This window comes from Gorilla gorilla, chromosome 5 (genome assembly GCF_029281585.2).
Source record: "Gorilla gorilla gorilla isolate KB3781 chromosome 5, NHGRI_mGorGor1-v2.1_pri, whole genome shotgun sequence".
NCBI lineage: Eukaryota > Metazoa > Chordata > Mammalia > Primates > Hominidae > Gorilla > Gorilla gorilla.
Window position 1 is genome coordinate 50,354,238 of NC_073229.2, and position 24,573 is coordinate 50,378,810.

Consider the following 24,573-nt stretch of genomic DNA (forward strand, 5'->3'; position numbering starts at 1 on the left):
AAGTCAGACTAAAACAATTTGAAAATATACAGAGTCTTAGAGAATGTTATAACTGTTTATTAGAACTAACATAAGTTCTACCTAATTTCTTAGAGGGCTCTTAATGATGTCAATTATAATGGCACATCCCATTGCTATTTTAGTTATGGAATCAATGGCATGTCAATAAGTGCTTTCTGAGAAAATTGTTGGACAAAGTACTATTTTGAACTCCAAATTTTATTCCCACTATTTATTTATGAAGAGGACCTTTTCTCTTTCTACTAGACAAAGGTAACAAATTAGCTTTTGTTAAAATGGTATACTGTTCTTCTGAGTTTCATTTACTTATTACTTTAACTTACATTAAAATTATGACCTGAAGACAGAAGCAGCTGGAACAAGGTTCTCTGTGTTATGGCCGGATGAAGCAGGAGGAGGAGAGAGACAAAACTAGGTTGAAGATAGAAATGGTGTCTATCGGGCCAGGCGCAGTGGCTCACACCTGTAATCCCAGCACTTTGGGAGGCCGAGGCAGGCAGATCACGAGGTCAGGAGATTGAGACCATCCTGGCTAACACGGTGAAACGCCATCTCTACTAAAAATACAAAAAATTACCCGGGCGTGGTGGCAGGCGCCTGTTGTCCCAGCTACTTGCAGCGAGCCGAGATCACGCCACTGCACTCCAGCCTGGGAGACAGAGCAAGACTGTCTCAAAAAAAAAAAGAAAAAGAAAAAAAGAAAAGAAATGGCGTCTATTGTCTCTTCAATGACTTTGCCTTGCTTGGACTTTCCCTTCACCCCAAAGGATGTGAGATCTGAAATGGCACCCTCAACTTCCCATCCAAGATGTAATTCTAATCCTACATTTAACACCCTAATTTCTTAACTGGAGTTGAGTTATTTAAACTGTAATTTTAATAGGTGAAATTCTGGACTACCATCCCAAAACATTTTGTTCATTTGCCAAAGTCCTAAGGAATTTCCATGAGATACAAAGCAGGTAAGTCTGGATACAGGAAAAAAGATAAAAACATGTTATTTGCTACACAGCAAAAAGGATATTGAGTGGCAAAGGGAGCACATCTCAAAGGGGACCTCAAAAACCCTCTTCATTCACAATGGCTAGAAAGAATAAAGCCACCTATAGGGTCAAATATCTCTCCTAATCATGTTAAGGCACTGGATTCTGAATTCGCACAGAAGGAGACTCTCACCCATCACTCCTCACAAGGACTCATGGCTTGCCCCATAGCATCACATCTGTGCTACTTACCAGCTGCGTGACCCTGGGAAAAGTCCTTCAACTCTCTGGGCTTTAATGTCCTCCTTGGAAAATGAGGATGATATTAAAATATGACATGTATATGTAAAGAGTCCTAGGAATTTTTCATTCCAAGTGCAGTGTATGTACATTCCTCACAACTGCCTAATGAGGTACCTCAATGCCTCCAGCCAAAGACCAGCAAGAGCATACAAGCAATGAACAAGTCGGCTTTATTGTTCATTGCAATGATGGATAAAACTCACCATGAGAATCATGCAGCCCCTCAGTAAGAGATTGTTGGAACCAAAGAAGTAGAACCAGGAGAATAAATACATTAAGAGAATGATACAAGGAATTAATTTTTGCATCTGTGGGGGTGGGCTAGGCAAGTCAGAAATCCACTGGGTGGTAGTTGTCAGGAAGGGCAGGCTGGAACTCTCAGCACAGGCTGACACACTGTCCAGAGTGGAATTTCTGTTTCCTCAGAGAAACTTCAACTCTGCTCTTAAGGCTTTTCAACAGTGTAGATTAAGCTCACCCAGTTTTTCTAGGATAAATTCTTAAAGTCAACTGATTATGAATTTCAATGACATCTACAAAATGTCTTCACATCAACATCTAGATTATTAGTGTTTGATTTGATAACTGGGGATCACAGTCTAGCTGACACATAAAATTAACCTTTAATCAATTGTAGGGTTTGTGCTTGTTTTAGGTGATTTTGGGGAGGATTTAAGAAAGAGGGATTTTGCTTTTAATTGGATTCTGATAGAAAGTGGAGGGTTGGGGTGGCAACGTTATGATTGGATAGCTTCATAAATCCTACATAGAGGGACAGAAGACTATCCTGAGGCTACAGGTGTTGTTGGTAAAGAAGCAGTAATCACTCCCAAGATAGAGATGTGCCTGATTATTTTTGTGGTTTGGACAATATTCATGTTTTGTCTGGGTTCAGACATGATGACTGAGCATTCTGGTATTCTGTCTCAGAATCCACTGAGCACAGAATCCACTGCGCTCAGAGAGTAACTGTCTGATTCTGATGTTCTGTGAAATCCTTTATCTTCAACAGGAGAACCAAAACCACCTGGGAGTGCCAGCCTAGCTCCTAGCAACCCCAAGGCTTTGTTAATTGCATCCAGGTAGCTCTCAGGTGTCAGGACATTTTTTTGTTTCACCTTTTTTTTGTTTTTTTTTACAGTCTCTGCCAGTAGGAGGTAAAACATAGTGCCGAGAATCTCAGAAGGCCATTTATCAGGGACAGAGTGATTCTAAATAGAACTTCCATTAACTTATGGTTTCTATCACATACAGAAAATAGATGTATCTGAAAAAAAATAATGTTTCATTCTAATGACTAACTTTAGCTCAATCTCTAGTCCCTTGCAAATATTTGGAATTTTAATGTGGTAGGATAACAAGTTTTAAAAGATCTGGTACTCTAAGAAAAGAAAACCATTTTTCTAAGTCAATGCAATTCTCCTTATTCTACCCTCAATTTTTAACTTGACATTCTTAATTTTTAAAAAAAATTCTTAGAGTAATTGAGCCAGCCAAGTTTTAAATGTAATCAATGTCCCTAAATTTCCTTTAAACACATTCAAGAAGCACCAAAACACAGAACGTAAAGATTACTCAACGCAAAGAAAAACTGTATAAAATCTCATACAGTTACTATAGACAGCACCATCTGACATTATAACCTCTTTTTATTGCCCTGGCCAAAACCACCTGGATCTTTTGAGAGCCTGAGAATAACTTATCAAACTGGATTTATACAAGTAGAAAAGGCAAAGGTATTGATCGGCTACCACCAGCAGAGATCTCTAGGTAGGTGGGGGTCAACTTAACATTTGGAGAATTCCATATGCACTATGGAAGCAAAAAAGAAAAAGCAGCTAACCCACATACAGAAGCCAGAGAAAGGGGAGGGGATGGGGACTGCCAGGGAGGGAAATCGACTCAGGGAAAAATTCCTGGAGGTTATAACCCAGAAAATCCTGAAGGATGCCATATAATTAATGACCTCATCTATCCATGAGGTTGCTCAGAAATGCCCACCCCTGGCCAGGCGCTGTGGCTCATGCCTGTAATCCGAGCACTTTGGGAGGCCGAGACGGGCAGATCACGAATTCAGGAGTTCGAGACCAGCCTGGCCAACATAGTGAAACTCTGTCTCTACTAAAAATACAAAAATTAGCCGGGCATGGTGGCAGGCGCCTGCAGTCCCAGCTACTCGGGAGGGTGAGGCAGGAGAATCGCTTGAACCTGGGAGGCAGAGGTTGCAGTGAGCCGAGACCACGCCATTGCACCTCAGCCTGGGTGACAGAGTGAGACTACATCTCAAAAAAAAAAAAAAAAGAAAAGAAATGCCCATCCCTCTTGCCACTAGCAGACATGCACACACCAGAGAAGATTTCAATTTAGTGTCCTCCCTCTGTTCATAGAACAATTCCTCAAGTCCACTCTGAGTGGAGGCTGCGTCACAACCAGGGGATTTCCCTGTCTCCTTCCAGGGCTCTTAATACAAACTCTTCAACTAGTAACTGAGGTGTCATCATAGGGGAGTTTTCTAATTAGCCAAAACCTGACCTGGCAGGGTTTGGTTTGGGTATCTTCAGATTTCCTTGTCTCGAGATCCTCACAATTGCTCTACAACTCAGAGCAGCAACTGCTAAGGCTGCCTTGGGAAGAGGATGATCCTAAACAAAGCTCTGCTACTGGGGGCCCTCGCCCTGACCACCGTGATGAGCCCCTGTGGAGGTGAAGACATTGTGGGTGAGTGCATGAGTGAGGGATGTTCTCTGGAGCTGGAAGAGAGGAAATTGAAGGAAAAGAGAAAAAGCGATTTGCAGAGAAACTGTAGAGATTTCCTAAGGACCCTTTCAGTATTAAGAGAATTAAAAATTATAGCTGTTCCTCCTTCAGGAAACCAGAGCCCCAACCTACTCTTTTTGTTATGTATGCTTTTGTGTTCACTAAGGATGCTATTCTGTTTATATTATATTCAGTGACTACAGCCTGGAGGTCTCTATGTCGTTCCATCATGATTGCCTCAAAAATTAGTGAGGTTTCCATCAGTGGATAATATTTTATTATTAAAAATTTATGAAGTGTCATTCTCAAATTTCCCTGAACAACTTTTGAAGCTTTTCAGATGTCTCCGGTGATAGATCTTGGGGTCATTCCATCAGTTATGTACTCTATAGATATTTAAAAAGTTGCCCGTTTCTTTCTCTCAGACTTACTCACATTTCCACATGGGAACTGGCACAGGTGGGGAGTGGGTAAAGGAGTCCAGCAGGCTGAATGCCTTCAACAATCATTTTACCGCATGGTCCTCACTTACTCTCAGCTGCCTCATATGTGTCACCTCACAAGTAATCAAATAAAATGGGCATGTGGCTAAGCTTTGTAAATAGTGAAAACATGAATGTCAATTTTTTTTTACATATTTCTATTACAGGTATAGCTTCACATTTCTTTTCTTTAGCAAAATAAGGGATCATTTTATTTTAAAATTGAGAAGTAGAAAAAATTGGTAAAATAAATCATTTTATTCTCAAATTATCAACCCAAATTACCTGTTCTTCACCTCATCTAATAAAGTCCTATAAAAAGAAAAGTGGGCCAGACATGGTGGCTCATGCCTGTAATCCCAGCACTTTGGGAAGCCGAGGCAGGAGGATCATTTGAGCCCGGGAGCTTGAGACCAGCCTGGGCAACATAGCAAGACCTCATCTCGACAAAAAAGAAAAATAAAAATTAGCCAGGCATGGTGGTGTGTGCCTGTGGTGCCAGCTACTCAGAAGGCTGCCGTGGGAAGACCGCTTGAGTCCAGGAGGCGGAAGCTGCAGTGAGCCATGATGGCACCACTACACTCCAGCCAGGGCAACAGAGAGAGACGCTGTCTCAAAAAGAAAGAGGAAAGAAAGCGAGGAAGGAAGGAAGGAAGGAAAAGAAAAGAAAAGGGGAGGGAGGAAGGAAGGAAAAAAGAAAGACAGAAAGAAAGAGGAAGGAAGGAAGGAAGAAAGGAAGGAAGCACAGATTAATTATTTGGTCTCTTACTCTCCTCTGCCTTTGTCGTCCATCTCTTTCCACCTCTCTTGATGCATTCCTTTCTCCCTCTTCCCTTTCAGGATCCATCTCTGGCTCCCTGCTCCTTTATAGAGATGGACAGTGGGTTTGTAAAACAAAAGTTGAAAAGTCAAGATAGTTAAAAGGGGAAGTGAACTGGAAGGTACTTTAAACTTTCACAACTTTATTAACCGTGGCTGCTCCCATTATGATTTTGTTCGGCAGTGGAAGTTTCACCTGCTTCTCCAGAGCACTTGGCATCTTTGTTCCAAATTTCCTTTCTTCAACCTCACACCAGAGTGCCCTGGTCAGGCTCGGCTCATCCATTAGGCACTACGTGGGCAGTGCAGGGGACCCTCCATACTGTAAAGCCACATGAGAAGGTTTTAACTCCTTTTAAAATTAGAAAAATAATGGAATATTAGAGCCTAAGAAAATGTTTTAACTTTTAATTCAGCCTAGATTATATTGTCTTTATACCAATTCAGTCATAAAATATAATTTTCCATATTTTTATGGAGGAAGGGGCCCATACAAGCAAGAATGCTCGGGGCTCACATGTCAGAATGCAGCCTTGGTCATGACTGATCCTGGCCTTTGTATGGTTCTGCTACCTGTGTGCCTGTCTGTCTTCCCCAAAATCTATGTGGTCCTCGAGTATAGCAACTGTCATTCAATACACATGTTTGAGCACACAGTGAGCTAAGTTTTAAGGATTCAAAGATGAAAAGTCATGCTGTCTTCCCTGCAGAGGGTGCTCAGATTAGTGATGGAAACAGTATGGGGTGCAGGAAAGCAGAAGGCCATTGCTGAGCAGGGCAGTGGACCCAGCAGAGGCTGAAACAATACAAGTGACTTGGTTCCAGGTGGGCCAGCAGGGTGACATCCTCTAGCAAAATTTGGCACCCAAGACAAGTACCAGAAGAAAAGAAAGACTGCATGTATTCCACATATATTCATGTTTGAACAAGGAGTCAAGATATATGGCAAGGATAAGGAGGCTTTGTTGGTGACCTGTTAAGACCAACCAGGGCAGTCATGCTGGATAGGGAAGAAGGTGAGCTGGAAGAGGAACAGACAAACTTGGACAGCCAGATGTTGAGATGGAGGGGTTGGAGGTCATAATGTGGTCAAAAACATGTTGATGAGAGGACTCAGCTACAAAGTTGTTAACTTAAGCAGAAACCTCAAGGATGGATTTTAGAATTTCTCCAGGAAGTCCTAAAAGATAATTCCATTTCAGGGAGAAAAACAACAGACCACTGCAAAGACCGGGGAACATGAAAGGATAATGTAGTTTGGCTTGCTTGGCAGATACTTTTGAAGGATGTTGGACTGTAAGGCTGTCGATATACTCCTCACAGAACTTACTACAGTACATTGTATCTGTTCCCTTACCTACCTGACTCTTCCACTATTCAGTTTGTTCCTTAATGGTAGACCATGCCTGATTGGTGTTTTACACATCTCCGGCTATGTCTGACACTTGTGGATGCTCAGAAAGTGGGGAAGGAAGGAAAGATACGATGGTAAAAGGCTTACACATGTCTTGACAAGAAAGTCCAGTTCGGCTTATTTGGCTGGAGTCGTACTGCATGGCTGCCATTCTGCTCTGGCATCCTCAGACAAGCACACTGCCCATTAGAGGAAAAAGTGTGAATATAAGTGTTGAATCAGAATGCTGTAGACATTTAGTAACCTCCTTCACAGGAAAAAAAAAAAAAAAAGGTGGGGGGAATGACAGAAATCCAAAAACTAGTAGAGCTTCCACTTTTCATTTCAGAAGAAATCAGTTGCTCTCCTCTAAGGACCATTACTATTAACAAAACAGAGACCTTAGAAGGAGGCATTGTTTATTTATTATATATTTTGTAATGTTATTACCAATCTTGTTATACTCTTTCTTATACCCTACAATTGTTAGCAGAAATTATTTTAAATTAATAAGATCCTGCGTGCTTTTCCTTTAAAAAAAAAAAAGAAAGAAAGAAAGATCTCTGTGTAGAGTGTCCTATTCTGAGCCAGTCCTGAGAGGAAAGGAACTATAATCAATTTGTTATTAACCGATGAAAGAATTAAGTGAAAGATAAATCTCAGGAAGCAGAGGGAAGTAAACCTAATCTCTGACTAAGAAAGCTAAATACTATGATAACTCATTCATTCCTTCTTTTGTTCAATTACATTATTTAATCATAAGTCCATGACGTGCCAGGCACTCAGGAAATAGTAAAAATTGGACGTGCAATATTCTGCCCTGGTGTAGCGCACACTAGAGTGGGAAAGAAAGTGCACTTTTAACTGGACAACTACCAACATGAAGAGGGGAGGAAGCAGGGGCTGGAAATGTCCACAGACTGTGCCAAAAAATGAAGCCCATAATATTTGAAAGTCAGTTTCTTCCATCATTTTGTGTATTAAGGTTCTTTCTTCCCCTGTTCTCCGCCTTCCTGCTTGTCATCTTCACTCATCAGCTGACCACGTTGCCTCTTGTGGTGTAAACTTGTACCAGTCTTACGGTCCCTCTGGCCAGTTCACCCATGAATTTGATGGAGATGAGCAGTTCTACGTGGACCTGGAGAGGAAGGAGACTGCCTGGCGGTGGCCTGAGTTCAGCAAATTTGGAGGTTTTGACCCACAGGGTGCACTGAGAAACATGGCTGTGGCAAAACACAACTTGAACATCATGATTAAACGCTACAACTCTACCGCTGCTACCAATGGTATGTGTTCACCATTCTGCCTCTCTTTACTTAAGCTATCCCTTCATACCAGGGTTCATTATTTTCTTCCCAAGAGATCCCCAGATCTTCTTATGGCAATTGCTGAAATTTTATCATCTCCCATTTCTAAAATCACATATTCCCATGTAATACAAGGGTCTTTCCATTATGCATTCAGCAAATCCTTCTAGGAGAGGTCTCATCAACCTCCTACTTTATTAAACATGCCCACAGAGAGAAGGGCACAGGAATAAAGCAGAGGCAATGTGTCGTTGCTCCCAAGCAGAAGGTAAATAAGACCTCTTTGACTATCAGGTGGTGAAATGCTGGTAGGAGGGCTCTTCCAGGATGTAATGCAGAACTTCAGGGCAGAGCTATTCACGCTTCACACCAGTGCTGTTTCCTCACCACAGAGGTTCCTGAGGTCACAGTGTTTTCCAAGTCTCCCGTGACACTGGGTCAGCCCAACACCCTCATCTGTCTTGTGGACAACATCTTTCCTCCTGTGGTCAACATCACATGGCTGAGCAATGGGCACTCAGTCACAGAAGGTGTTTCTGAGACCAGCTTCCTCTCCAAGAGTGATCATTCTTTCTTCAAGATCAGTTACCTCACCTTCCTCCCTTCTGCTGATGAGATTTATGACTGCAAGGTGGAGCACTGGGGCCTGGACGAGCCTCTTCTGAAACACTGGGGTAAGGATGAGTTTCATCATTTTTTGATTCTTTCTTGTCTGTCAAGTTCAGAACTTCCTGCCTTTTACTCCTATATCCAAAAACTTGTTTTCCACACTTCATGGGTTTCTTTTCTGTCTCACTTTTTTTTGAAAGAATAAAGCAAAAAAAGCAGAGATTTATTGAAAATGAAAGTACACTCTACAGGATGGGAGTGGGCCTGCCACTTCATGGTTTTCTAATGATAGACTTCACTCTCCTCCCTAAGCTGGGGGCCTTGAGTCTTTGCAGAGCCAACCCTGTACCCCATCCCATCCCACACACATGCACATGAGCAAACTATGCATTCTGACCTCAACAACTTCACTTCCACAGAGCCTGAGATTCCAGCCCCTATGTCAGAGCTCACAGAGACTGTGGTCTGTGCCCTGGGGTTGTCTGTGGGCCTCGCGGGCATTGTGGTGGGCACTGTCTTCATCATCCAAGGCCTGCGTTCAGTTGGTGCTTCCAGACACCAAGGGCCCTTGTGAATCCCATCCTGGAAGGGAAGGTAAGATTGAGACTGGTTACAGTTGAAGCGGCAGTATGAAAGGAAGGAAACTGGGAGGGCGTTGTGGACATGAATGTGGTTGAAAGTTGTAGGGGAATTGGGAAATGGCATGATGATGACACAGGAGCCCCCTCGGACCCATTGATCTCATGTCTGTCCTGTTGCAGGTGCATCGCCATCTACAGGAGCAGAAGAATGGACTTGCTAAATGACCTAGCACTATTCTCTGGCCTGATTTATCATATCCCTTTTCTCCTCCAAATGTTTCTCCTCTCACCTTTTCTCTGGGACTTAAGCTGCTATATCCCCTCAGAGCTCACAAATGCCTTTACATTCTTTCCCTGACCTCCTGATTTTTTTTTTCTTTTCTCAAATATTACCTACAAAGACATGCCTGGGGTAAGCCACCCGGCTACCTAATTCCTCAGTAACCTCCATCTAAAATCTCCAAGGAAGCAATAAATTCCTTTTATGAGATCTATGTCAAATTTTTCCATCTTTCATCCAGGGCTGACTGAAACTATGGCTAATAATTGGGGTACTCTTATGTTTCAATCCAATTTAACCTCATTTCCCAGATCATTTTTCATGTCCAGTAACACAGAAGCCACCAAGTACAGTATAGCCTGATAATATGTTGATTTCTTAGCTGATATTAATATTTCTTGCTTCTTTGTGTTCCCACCCTTGGCACTGCCACCCACCCCTCAATTCAGGCAACAATGAAATTAATGGATACCGTCTGCCCTTGGCCCAGAATTGTTATAGCAAAAATTTTAGAACCAAAAAATAAGTCTGTACTAATTTCAATGTGGCTTTTAAAAGTATGACAGAGAAATAAGTTAGGATAAAGGAAATTTGAATCTCAAAAATATCAAAAGTAAAAATGTATTCTCAAAACTTTAAATTTATGAAGAATGATGACAGTAGAAGCCTTCCTCTTCCCTTGTCACCTTGAGATAAAAATTCTTTAGGCAGGAAAAGAAATGGAAGTCAGAAAAACATAGAATAAGACAATAATGTGGGTGTCTGAAAAGGAACAAATACTTATTCCTCACGTGGGGTTAATGACAATGGGAAAAGGGACGGGAGTAGAAGCCACAGACATATCTAGGAGCCCTGAATAGAGGCGCAGTCTGACTCACCTCCTGAATGAAGCTTTACTAGATAACCATGTAGCTTTCCCTGTGCCACTCTGGCATGAAGGAGACAGTATAGTGAATATGGCTACAGGATGTTTCTTGGAAACATGCCAATATCTTCAGAAATCCCCAGCCCTTTCCCCTAACCCTTCCTGGCTAAGGAAAGCATGAGCTTATGAGAGAAACCCTAGGAAGAACAACACAGTTGAGACAATGTAGCAGCATCAGTGGGTGCTGTGTCCTCCACTGGATTCGCCATCTCCGAGGAGAAACTCTCACAGAGGAAATGGGTCAGCAGCGACCTCATGGCTCTAAACAGCTATGAAATCCATGAGGATATTTCTAACCATGCTACCTGCATCAGTGAGTTTAAATTTTAATTGGAGAAAAAATACAAAACATTAACGCAATAATTGATACAGTATAGTTTGGTGCAAAGAACCCTAAATTCAAATCCAGGACTCAGTACTTTGAAGCTAGTATTTTAAACTTTATAAATGTGTGAAGTATCTAACATTTCTGGCCTTACTTTTCTCATCCACAATGTAGGAGTAATAATACTTTCCTTGCAGAGTTATTAATAAAATTTGAATAATCTTGATATTTAGTCAATGCCTTACACATAGTACATGAACACATAAGAAAACATTGTGATTATATTTATAATTAATTTATTTCAAAGAATGGATCATATTATATGAAAAGCACTTTTGTTTTTCTCAGCCCCTTAATGATTTAGGAGATTCAAATGTAGAGCTATGGGTGAATTTCTTTACATATGATAATTGAAAGATATTTTTCTTTTTCCAGAATGAGAGAGGCTGAGATTGGATTGGTAAGAGAACTCTTAGCACGAGAAGCTGTAATATTTGACTTTGGTTTTCAACTCTCTAAGAGGGGATATATTCCCTCCTTATGGCCCATAAGTGTTTATTCAAGGTATATCATATACAACAGATCTTTATGCCTGTTTACTTTGGGGAAGAAGTGAAGATAGTTCAAGGAGAAAATAATTTAAAACGCAGACTGGGAATCAGTAAGCACAGGAAATCTGAACCAGTGATGATCATGAAAATGTCCATCACAGAGCACAGATGATTTTTAGGGCAATAAAACTATTCTGTTTGATACCACAATGGTGAAAAATATCATTATACATTTGCTCAAATCCACAGAATATATAACACCAAGAGTGAGACTTAAGGTAAGCTATGGACTTTGGGTGATAATGATGTGCCAATGTAAGTTCACAAATTATAGCAAATGTACCACTCAGACGGGAGATGTTGCTAATGGGGGAGGCTATGCATGAGTGGGAGCAGAGTGTGTCTGGCAGCAGTCCCCAGTCTTTCTGGCAGCAGGGACCAGTTTTATGGAAGACAATTTTTCCACAGATAGTTGGGGGAATGGGGGTATGATCTGGGGATGAAACTGTGAAACTATTTCACCTCAGATCAACAAGCATTAGTTAGATTCTCATAAGGAACATGCAACCTAGATCTCTTGCATGCACAGTTAACAATAGGGTTCGCGCTCCTGTGAGAATCTAATGCCAGCACTGATCTGACGGAAGGCGGGGCTCAGTTGGTAATGCTGGCTAACCCACTGCGTGGTCGAGTTTCTAACAGGCCACCAACTGGTAATGGTCCATGGCCCGGGGGTTGGGGACCTCTGGGATACCTCTGCACCTTCTGCTCATTTTTTCTGTGAACCTACAACCGCTTTAAAATAAGGTCTATTTTTAAAAAGGAAAAGAGAAGGTAACCAATTATGATCCTAAACATGTAAAATAAAAATTTTAGTATGAAAAACAGTCAAAATAAAATGCACAATGTGCTAAGAAGCTTTTAGCAATAGGGTTTCAAATACATTTCATATACATTTCAATGATTCATGAGGCAAGAAACCAGCATTTTGGAGTTGTATGCATTTGTGTGTGTGTGTGTGTGTGTGTGTGTGTGTGTGTAATATAAGGGGTATACTGAATGGCATAATGACCAGAGTCACGCAGAAATCTACAAATGCTGCCCAACTCAGACTCCTTCCTCAAGCAGCACTGTGGAAAGCAAATTTAATGATAGTAGTATTTTATTAAAAGGATGTATTCAAAAAATATTTACGTAATGTTAAAATAGCAGAATTAAAACTAATTCTAAAAAATAAGAGTAAATAGTTCTTTTTATCAGCTAAAAATGTAGGGCTTACTATCAATAGGGTTACAGATCTACCTGCCTGATTTAAAATCATGCAATTCTTAAACAATTATTTGAGCTATTTGAATTATTTCAGATTACACACATAAAGTGTGACTTCATTAATATTTAATATCACACTATTTAAAATTTACAAAATTAGTGGGTCACAGAGGCTCGTGCTTGTGATCTTAGCACTTTGGAGGCCAATAGGGGAGGATTGCTTGAAGCCAGGAGTTCAACAGCTGCCTGGGCAACAAAGCAAGACCTTGTCTCTACAACACAAAAATAAATTAATGCATGGCAGCACTCCTGTAGTCCCAGCTACTCTAGAGGCTGAGGCAAGAGGAGTGCTTGAGCCCAGGAGTTCAATACTTCAGTGGGCTAAGATTGTGCCACTGTGCTCACTCCAGCCTAGGCAACAGAGCAGGACTCCATCTCTAAAAGTAAATAAATAAATAAAATTTACAAAATTTTGAAAATCAAATGAAATATATCAGGTTTGTACCTACCACATTTAAACTAGGGACTTGAAGAATTAAACATTTTATTACAAATGAAGCACTTCATGCACAGACTGGCACATAGTAAGTAGTCAATAGGTGTTAACAATTTGTGTTATTGTTATTTTCTGGAGTCCAACTAACAAATCCCACAGCGAATGATACCACAGGGATGCAACCAACAAGATCCAGAATATGGAAACTTCTACTAGATAAACAACTCTATTTCTTCAGCAACAATTCAAGAGAGGGAGAGGAGAAGCTATACATTTTAAAAGGCTGAAGAAATATATGAACCAAATTTATATGAGGCAATCAGAAAAACTGACACCGACTGTATTAAGGAATTATCTAATTTTAGTGTGGTAACGAGATTGCTGTTATGTTTTCTAAAAAGTCATTATACTTTAGATTTTCATAATAAAATAATTATGAATGAAATATGAGATCTGAAAGTATCTTCAAAATAACCCAGTGTGCACGTATGATAATTGGGTGGGTTTACAAAATTGCCCATGAATTGAGTATTGTTAAAGCTGGGCTTTTAAAACATGGTACTCGGCCAGGCGCAGTGCCTCATGCCTGTAATCCCAGCACTTTGGGAGGCCAAGGTGGGCAGAACGCCTGAGGTCAGGAGTTCGAGACCATCCTGGCCAACATGGCGAAACCCTGTCTCTACTAAAAATATAAAAAATTAGCTGGGCGTGGTGGCGGACACCTGTAATGCCAGCTACTTGGGAGGCTGAGGCAGGATAATTGCTTGAACCCAGGAGGCAGAGGTTGCAGTGAACTGAGATCATGCCGTTGCACTCCAGCCTGGGCAACAGGGCAAGACTCTGTCAAAAAACAAACAAAAAAACCATGGTACTCTTCTCTCTACTACTGTACACAGTTGAAGTTTTCTACAATGCAAAGTTTTTAAAAAACGCATTCCAGGAAAGTCCCATAAACATAGGCAGAGAAGCATTCTGTTTGAAGTTATGTTAGTTTTTAGGCTCTTCTCATTTTTATCACAGTTAGGAAACCCTGAGTATCCAAATCCTTCCTAGGTCTACAGGAACCTCTCAGAAATGCAACTCTAAAGAATGTGTATGCAAGAACTAATAACAGCAAAGGAGAGCAAATTACTTTTTCCTTTATTATTGGCTATACTAAGCCCCCAGACTTGTTTATATGTTCATTAATTCATCAAAAATGCAAAAATGGTCATGGAGTACCATTATAGCAATAAGTACAATACTTTGTTATGAGTATCATTAAAATAAGGTGAAAAGAGATACATTCATTGTCTTCATAGAAATTACACTGTAGTGGGAAGAAATATACATATATTACATAATTCCACAAACATATAATTACAAACTCTGAATAATTTATAAAGGAAAAGAATGAGGTAAAACGAGAAAGTGTCACGCAGGAACCAGGTATAATTTGGGGGCGTTTAGAGATGGCTTGAAGAAATGTATGTTGAGATGAAATAAGATGGTATACAGTAGGTAAAGGACAAGGTTGAGGAGGGCAGAGCAATGTTTGAGAAACTCTAACAATATGAAAGAGAAGATGAGATAGAGAAAGCTCATGTAACAGCAAACAAGTTTAAAATCTTTCTAATTAGAATTTTATGAGACCAACATCACCCTGATACCAAAGCCTGGCAGAGACACAACAAAAAAAGAGAATTTTAGGCCAATATGCCTGATGAACATCAATGTGAAAATCCTCAATAAAGTACTGGCAAACCAAATCCAGCAGCACATCAAAAAGCTTATCCACCACGATCAAGTTGGCTTCATCCCTGGGATGCAAGGCTGGTTCAACATATGCAAATCAATAAATGTAATCCACCACATAAACAGAACCAATGACAAAAACCACATGATTATCTCAATAGATGCAGAAAAGGCCTTCGAAAAAATTCAACAGCCCTTCATGCTAAAAACTCTCAATAAACTAGGTATTGATGGAACATATCTCAAAATAATAAGAGCTATTTATGACAAACCCACAGCCAATATCATACTGAATGGGCAAAAACTGGAAGCATTGCCTTTGAAAACCAGCACGAGACAAGGATGCCCTCTCTCACCACTCCTATTCAACATATTATTGGAAGTTCTGGCCAGGGCAATCAGGCAAAAGAAAGAAATAAAGGGTATTCAATTAGGAAAAGAGGAAGTCAAATTGTCTCTGTTTGCAGATGACATGACTGTATATTTAGAAAAGCCCATCGTCTCAGCCCAAAATCTCCTTTAGCTGATAAGCAACTTCAGCAAAGTCTCAGGATACAAAATCAAAGTGAAAAAATCACAAGCATTCTTATACAGCAATAATAGACAAAAAGAGAACCAAATCATGAGTGAACTCCCATTCTCAATTACTATAAAGAGAATAAAATACCTAGGAATCCAACTTACAAGGGATGTGAAGGACCTCTTCAAGGAGAACTACAAACCACTGCTCAATGAAATAAAAGAGGACACAAACAAACAGAAGAACATTCAATGCTCGTGGATAGGAAGAATCAGTATCATGAAAATAGCCATACTGCCCAAGGTAATTTATGGATTCAATGCTATCCCCATCAAGCTACCAGTGACTTTCTTCACAGAATTGGAAAAAACTACTTTAAATTTCACATGGAACTAAAAAAGAGCCCACATAGCCAAGACAAGCCTAAGCTTAAAGCTTAGCAAAAAGAACAAAGCAAAAAGAACAAAGCAAAGAAACGTAAGCAAAAAGAACAAAGCTGCAGGCATCACACTACCTGACTTCAAACTATACTACAAGGCTACAGTAACCAAAACAGCATGGCACTGGTACCAAAACAGATATATAGACTAATGGAACAGAACAGAGTCCTCAGAAATAACACCAGACATCTACAAACATCTGAGTTTTGACAAACCTGACAAAAACAAGCATTGGGGAAAGGATTCCCTATTTAATAAATGGTGCTGGGAAAACTGGCTAGCCATAAGTAGAAACCTGAAACTGGATCCCTTCCTTACACCTTATATAAACATGAACTCAAGATGCATTAAAGACTTAAACATAAAACCTAAAACCATAAAAACCCTAGAAGAAAACCTAGGCAATACCATTCAGGACATAGGCATGGGCAAAGACTTCATGACTAAAACACCAAAAGCAATGGCAACAAAAGCCAAAATTGACAAATGGGATCTAATTAAATGAAAGAGCTTCTGCACAGCAAAAGAAACTATCATCAGAGTCAACAGGCAACCTACAGAATGGGAGAAAATGTTTGCAATCTACCCATCTGACAAAGGGCTAATATCCAGAATCTACAAAGAACTTAAACAAATTTACAAGAAAAAACAAACATCATCAAAAAACCTAAACAAATTTACAAGAAAAAACAAACATCATCAAAAAACCCTCATCAAAAGGTGGGCAAAGGATGTGAACAGACACTTCTCAAAAGAAGTCATCTATGCAGCCAACAGACACATAAAAAATGCTCATCATCACTGGTCACCAGAGAAATGAAAATCAAAATCACAATGAGATACCATCTCACACCAGTTAGAACAGTGATCATTAAAAAGTCAGGAAACAACAGATGCTGGAGACGATGTGGAGAAATAGGAATGCTTTTACACTGTTGGTGGGAGTGTAAATTAGTTCAACCACTGTGGAAAACAGTGTGGCGATTCCTCAAGGAATTTTTAGTTCTAGAAATACCATTTCACCCAGCGATCCCATTCCTGGGTATATACCCAAAGGATTATACATCATGCTACTATAAAGAGACATGCCACATGTATGTTTATTGCGGCACTATTCACAATAGCAAAGACTTGGAACCAACCCAAATGTCCATCAATAATAGACTGGATAAAGAAAATGTGGCACATATACACCATGGAATACTATGCAGCCATATAAAAGGATGAGTTCATGTCCTTTGCAGGGACATGGATGAAGCTGGAAACCATAATTCTGAGCAAACTATCACAAGGACAGAAAACCAAACACCACATGTTCTCACTCATAAGTGGGAGTTGAACAATGAGAACACATGGACACGGGGAGGCGAACATTACACACAGTGGTCTGTCGGGGAGTCAGGGGTTGGGGGAGGGATAGCATTAGGAGAAATACCTAATGTAAATTACGAGTTGATGGGTGCAGCAAACCAATATGGCACATGTATACCTATGTAACAAACCTGCACGTTGTGCACATGTACCCTAGAGCTTAAAGTATAATAATAATAATAATAAAGAATTCTTTTTTTTTTTTTTTGAGACAGAGTCTCGCTTTGTTGCCTAGGCTGGAGTGCAGTGGTGCGATCTTGGCTCACTGCAAGCTCCCTGGGTTCACACCATTCTCCTGCCTCAGCCTCCCAAGTAGCTGGGACTATAGGCGCCTGCCATCACGTCTGGCTAATTTTTTGTATTTTTAGTAGAGACGGGGTTTCACCATGTTAGCCAGGATGGTCTCTGCCTCCTGACCTCGTGGTCTCCCTGCTCGGCCTCCCAAAGTGCTGGGATTAAAGGCCTGAGCCACCCCACACCCGGCCAAAAAAGAATTCTTAATCTGTAAAAGTAATAATAGAATGGTACAAAAAATTGGAAAATTTAATAGAAAGGTTGAAAAATGTAATCAAGAAAATCTCACTGACATTTAAAAAGACATGGCCGGGCGTGGTGGCCCACGCCTGTAATCCCAGCACTTTGGGAGGCCGAGGCGGGCAGATCACTAGGTCAGGAGATCAAGACCATCCTGGCTAACATGGTGAAACCCTGTCTCTACTAAAAATACAAAAAATTAGCCAGGCATGGTGGCGGGCGCCTATAGTCCCAGCTACTTGGGAGGCTGAGGCAGGAGAATGGCGTGAACCCGGGAGGCGGAGCTTGCAGTGAGCCAAGATCGAGCCACTGCACTCCAGCCTGGGTGACAGAGTGCGATTCCGTCTCAAAGCAAAAAAAAAAAAAAAAAAAAAAAAGACAATGAAATGTAATATGTGGTAGAAAAGCTAAAACAGAGAATAGACCAAGGAAGTCCAACCTCAGGTTACAGAGCTCTCGAGAGACCAACAGAAAAGATGAAGGGAGAAAATTATCAAAACAAATAATAAGGGAAAATTTTCCAAATATGAAGGACCCAATTCTTTACATAGAAAGATATTGTCAGGTATTCATCAAAATTAATACTCATCTTGAAATAAATCATTTTCAAAATTTCAGAGCCTCAAGGGTTAAAGAAACATCATAAAATATTCCAGTCAGGGAAACCAAAATGAAACTAACTGACGACAGAAAGTCGGACTCCTAGATGCTTCTATTAAGATAATAAGAAAGGCCTTGAGGTTCTAATGGAAAATTATTTTTATTAATAAATGTAGACCTTTTCAGCCTGGCAGGGTGGCTCACGCCTGTAATCCCAGCACTTTGGGAGGCCGAGGCCTGCGGATCACGAGCTCAGGAGATCGAGACCATGGTGAAACCCCGTCTCTACTAAAAATACAAAAAAAAATTAGCTGGGCACGGTGGCGGGTGCCTGTAGTCCCAGCCACTCGGGAGACTGAGGCAGGAGAATGGCTGAACCCGGGAGGCGGAGTTTGCAGTGAGCCGAGATCACGCCACTGCACTCCAGCCTGGGGACAGAGCGAGACTCCATCTCAAAAAAAAAAAAAAAAAAAAAAAAAATGTAGACCTTTTCAAAATCACAATCAGGCACAGAGAAAGAATAAAAATACTGTTGGATATGAAAGGACATAAATTTTACCTACCACACATAGTTTTATTAGAAATTGACTAAGGATATTACTTAGTAAAATGAAACTGTTAATCAGGAAATGGGAAGGTAAGGAATCCAGGAAACTGAATTTAATGCAGGACCTCACTGAAAAGGGATCCTACTATAGCAGTTCCTTGGCAAGCAAAGAATGTCTGATACATGAGTGATATTTAGAAAATGATTAACAATTTTTTCAACTTTTAGAATTAGGCTACAAGCAAAGCCCAAGGATGTTTAGTGTTACAGCAGAATGTCAAAATGGTCAGCTTTGACGATATTGAAAAAAGGGTGCATGTACCTCATTTTGTCAAGTGGAAGCATAAAGTGGAGGGGAAAGGAAGGGTAACAGTGTCAATAACTTTCATCTTCTAAGAAGGAGGAAAGAGACATTGCCCATAGTTAAGGAAGAAGTCACAAAGATCACTACATTTAAATTACATTTGTAACCAAAAGAATTATGAAAGATGGCTCATGAATTAAAGCAGGGTTTTAGAAATTGTATTATTATTCAGTCACAAAAAGTCTTCAGCCTAACCCCCAGGGAGTTCTGAAGCTGTAAGAGCCTTTCAGAGTTGGCCCAAATTAGGGAAAGGGTTTAGGACATTTATACCCCCACACTGACCAGTCATTATAGGTGGATTCTTCCTGGGAAGTGGAGTAAAATCCGATGAGTCAGGTTTAATCACCTAAGGCAATTCCAGGGGATGACTGACAGCTAAGGGCAGTCAGCCAGCAACATTCCCAGCAATGAGAGAATATATCCTTCAGTCCCAAAGGGAGTCAGGTAGAACAGAACAGCATCCACAACAGAAACAGTGTTCTAGTTCCTGAGAATACATATATATTCATGTGGAAGAAAACAAACAAATAAATGTATGTTTGTTGTTGTTGTTGTTGTTGTTTGAGACAGAGTCTCACTCTGTCACCCAGGCTGCAGTGCAATGGTGTGGTCTCAGCTCACTGCAACCTCTGCCTCCCAGGTGATTCTCCCACCTCAGCCACCTGAGTAGCTGGGACTACAGGTGTGTGCCACCACACCCAGCTAATCTTTGTGTTTTTAGTAGAGATGTGGCTTCACTATGTTGGCCAGGCTGGTCTCAAACTCTTGACCTCATGATCCACCCACCTCAGCCTCCCACGTGCTGGGATTACAGGCGTGAACCACCGTGGCCGGCCCAGATAAATGTTTTTTTTAAATTCATCATCTCTTTAAAAATTAAAAACAGAACTACCACATGATCCAGAAATTCCACTTCTGGGTACCTCTGCAAAGAAAATGCAATCAGTATATCAAAGAGATATCTGCACTCCCATGTTCATTGCAGCACTACTCACAATGGGCAAGAGATGGAATCAACCTAAATGTCCATCAGCAGATGAGTGGATAAAGAAACTGGTCTATATACACAATGGAATACTATTCAGCCTTATAAAAGAAGGAAATCTTTTATATCATTATGTTAAAGAACCTGGGGGACATTATGTTAAGTGAAATAAGCCAGGCACAGAAAGACAAATACCACATGACTTCACTTACATGTGGAATCTAAAAAAGTCAAAATCAAAAAAGTCCAAAAAAGTGGGGAAATGGGGGTGGTAGGGAGGGCAACAAGGAGGAATGAGAAAATGTTGGTCAAAAGGTACAAAGAAGGGCAGGTTGTGGTGGCTCATGCCTGTAATCCCATCACTTTGGGAGGCTGAGGCAGGTGGATTGGTTGAGCCTAGTTCAAGACCAACTGGACAGCATGCTGAAACTCTGTCTTTACAAAAATACAAAAATTAGCCAGGCATGGTGGGGCATGCCAGTAGTCCCAGCTACTCCAGAGACTGAGGTGGGAGGATGGAATGAGCCCAGGAAGTCAAGGCTGCAGTGAGCTGTGATCGTACCACTGCACTCCAGCCAGAACTAGGCCCTGTCTCAAAAAAAAAGTACAAAGTTTCAGTTAGACAGGAGGAATAAGTACTGGAGATCGATTGTACAGCATACTGACTATGGTTAATAATAATGCACTGTCATTTCTCGGCATCCATGAGAGATTGTTTCCAGGATCCTCTCTGTATACCAAAATCTGAGAATGCTCAAGTCCCTTATTAAAAATGGCTTAGTTTTTGCATATAACCTAAGCTTATCCTCCCATATACTTGAAGCCATCTCTAGATTACTTGTAATACCCAATGCAATGTAAATGCTATGTAAATAGTTGTTATACTGTATTGTTTTGGAATTGGAATTTTTTTATTGTTATATTGTTATTTTTCATTTTTTTCTATGTATTTTCAATCCACAGTTGAATGAATCAGAGGATGTGGAACCCACAGATACAGAGAGCCAACTGTATTGCCTATTTGAAAATTGCGCTGGGCATGGTGGTTCATGCCTGTAATTCCAGCACTTTGGGAGGCCAAGGTGGGTGGATCACCTGAGGTCAGGAGTTCAAGATCAGCCTGGCCAACATGGTGAAACCCTGTCTCGGGAGACCCCTGTCTCTACTAAAAATACAAAAATTATCTGGGCATGGTGGTGCATGCCTGTAGTCCCAGCTATTTGGGAGGCTGAGGCAGGAGAATTGCTTGAATCCCAGAGGCGGAGGTTGCAGTGAGTGGAGACGGCACCAATGCACTCCAGTCTAAGCGACAGAGCAAGACTCTGTCTCAAAAAAAAAAAAAAAAGGAAATTGCTAAGAGAGATTTTAAATATTCATACCACAAAAAAAGTGAAGTGATGGATATGTTAATTAGCCTGGTTTAATCACATGTATCAAAAAGTCATGTAGTACCCTGTAAATGCAGTTATTTGTCAATTAAAAATGATTAATGAGTTTAAAATTTTTTCGAAGTGTAACATTTTTAACTTTTTCTCGTTCAAATAAAGTTTTCTGTTTTTTAAAATCACCTCTTAACTTCCATTAACTCAATTGATTCACCCTATTAACTTAAGAACTCTGTTCCTTAAGTTAAACATTTCATGATAATCAGGAAGGGCAAGGTTATGTTGCAACAAGATCTTAACCCACAGTAAAAAGTAGATCTCAGTGGCTTAACTCAATAAGGAGACTTAATTTCACAGTTATTCAAGTGACTCGGGTTATGGAGTTTCCAGCATCTCATACACCACCATGCACCTACTTGCAAGTTCCATTGGCTACTGTCAGTCAAATGACCCCAACCTAACAGCAGAAAAGACAGAAATATACAGGAGCTTTGGAATATTGGCAAGCACCACTGTCTCCAAAAGATATACTGTTATTATCTAAGATAATGACAAACGCTCAAGACTGGTAGGTTGTTCTCTAGAACACCCACACACTTTCCTCCAACTTATATGATGATTAAGACTCAGTTCTTTGTGTTAGCAAACTTATTTATTATCAGGGAACCTGCCCTGATAATCATGTAGGTTCTTTTTTATTTTTCCTAAGCGTCAGCCGGCTTGAGAAATAAAGAGACAGAGTACAAAAGAGAGAAATTTTAAAGCTGGGCCTCTGGGGGACACATCACACATTGGTAGGATCCGTGATGCCCCACAAGCCACAAAAACCAGCAAGTTTTTATTAGGGATTTTCAAAAGGGGAGGGAGTGTGCGAATAGGTGTAGGTGACAGACATCAAGTACTTAACAGGGTAGTAGAATATCACAAGGCAAGTGGAGGCAGGGCGAGATCACAGGACCACAGGACTGAGGCGAAATTAAAATTGCTAATGAAGTTTCGGGCACCATTGTCATTGATAACATCTTATCAGGAGACAGGGTTTTGAGATCAACCAGTCTGACCAAAATTTATTAGGCGGGAATTTCCTCTTCCTAATAAGCCTGGGAGCACTATGGGAGACTGGAGTTTATTTCATCTCTGCAGCCTCGACCATAAGAGACGGCTAAGCCTCGGGGGGCCAGTTCAGAGACCTACCCCTAGGTACGCATTCTCTTTCTCAGGGATATTCCATGCTGAGAAAAAGAATTCAATGATATTTCTCCCATTTGCTTTTGAAAGAAGAGAAATATGACTCTGTTCCGCCCAGCTCACTGGCAGTCAGAGTTTAAGGTTATCTCTCTTATTCCCTGAGCGTTGCTGTTATCTTGTTCTTTTCTCAAGGTGCCCAGATTTCATATTGTTTAAACACACATGCTCTACAATTTGTGCAGTTAATGCAATTATCACTTGGTCCTGAGGCAACGTACATCCTCCTCAGCTGACAGGATTAGGAGATTAAAGTAAAGACAGGCACAGGAAATCACAAGGGTATTGATTGGGGAAGTGATAAGTGTCCATGAAATCTTCACAACTTATGTTTAGAGATTGCAGTAAAGACAGGCATAAGAAATTATAAAAGTATTAATTTGGGGAACTAATAAATGTCCATGAAATCTTCACAATCCACATTCTTCTGCATGGCTTCAGCCGGTCCCTCCGATTGGGGTCCCTGACTTCCCGCAACAATTTATACAGGATGTACTTGTCATTTTAATGAAATTATCAATTAAAGATCATATTATCCAGTGAAATTTGGGTGCAAAAAAAATAGTTGTTTCTATGAAACTGTCAATGGAAGAAAGAGAAGAAGATTTTGACCCTCTCATTAATAAAGAATCTCCAGCATGTGCTCAGTGTGACGATGTTGAACTGTAAGAATTATAGGGCTTATGCTTCAACTAGAAAAATCAGATCTTGATGTCTCCCTAAACTTTGAGTCTGGTTCAATCCCCAGCCCTGCCTCTTCCCTTTGCAGGGTCAAAAGCAAGAAGCCACATGAAGGGGTGGCCTGCCCCTCCACACCTGTGGGTGTTTCTTGTCGGGTGGGATGAGAAACTGAGAAAAGAAAGAGACACAGAGACAAAGTATAGAGGAAGAAAAGTGGGCCCAGGGGACCGGCGCTCAGCATACTGAGGACCCACGCCAGCCCCAGTCTCTGAATTCCCTCAGTATTTACTGATCATTATCTCTACCTTCTCGGGGAGGGAGATGTGGCAGGGCAATAGGGTAATAGTGGGGAGACGGTCAGCAGGAAAACGTGAACAAATGTCTCTGCATCATAAACGAGGTAAAGAAAAAGGCGCTGTGCTTTTTTGTGCACATACATAAACATCTCAATGCATTAAAGAGCAGTATTGCCGCCAGCATGTCTCACCTCCAGCCCTAAGGCAGTTTTCTCCTATCTCAGTAGATAGAATATATAATCGGGTTTTAAACCGAGACATTCCATTGCCCAGGGACGAGCAGGAGACAGATGCCTTCCTCTTATCTCAACTGCAAAGAGGCCTTCCTCTTTTACTAATCCTCCTCAGCACAGACCCTTTAGGGGTGTCAGGCTGGGGGACAGTCAGGTCTTTCCCTTCCCACGAGGCCATATTTCAGACTATCACATGGGGAGAAACCTTGGACAATATCTGGCTTTCCTAGGCAGAGGTCCCTGCAGACTTCCGCAGTGTTTTGTGTCCCTGGGTACTTGAGATTAGGGAGTGGTGATGACTTTTAACAAGCATGCTGCCTTCAAGCATTTGTTTAACAAAGCACATCCTGCTTTGTTAAACCTTGAGTTGACACAGCATATGTTTCTGCAAGCACAGGGTTGGGGATAGGGATACAGATTAACAGCATCTCAAGGCAGAAGAATTTTTCTTACTACAGAACAAAATGGAGTCTCTTATGTCTACTTCTTTCTACATAGACACAGTAACAGTCTGATCTCTCTTTCTTTTCCCCACAG

General features: G+C 40.9%; 1 protein-coding gene across 2 annotated transcripts; it reads left to right on the forward strand.

Annotated features, from left to right (window-relative positions):
* The first annotated feature begins 3,849 nt into the window (after positions 1-3,849).
* On the forward strand, positions 3,850-12,153 carry LOC101133995 (HLA class II histocompatibility antigen, DQ alpha 2 chain). 2 transcript variants are annotated; one of them, XM_004043775.4, is made up of 5 exons: positions 3,850-4,025; positions 7,796-8,044; positions 8,458-8,739; positions 9,094-9,268; positions 9,436-12,153. In XM_004043775.4, the coding sequence occupies exons 1-4, from the start codon at positions 3,944-3,946 to the stop codon at positions 9,246-9,248; spliced, it is 768 nt and encodes a 255-aa protein (XP_004043823.3). In that variant the 5' UTR covers positions 3,850-3,943; the 3' UTR covers positions 9,249-9,268; positions 9,436-12,153. The 2 variants fall into 2 exon arrangements, with proteins under 2 accessions (XP_004043823.3, XP_004043824.3); XM_004043776.4 differs by having other exon boundaries at positions 3,871-4,025; positions 9,777-9,805.
* The last annotated feature ends 12,420 nt before the right edge of the window (positions 12,154-24,573 follow it).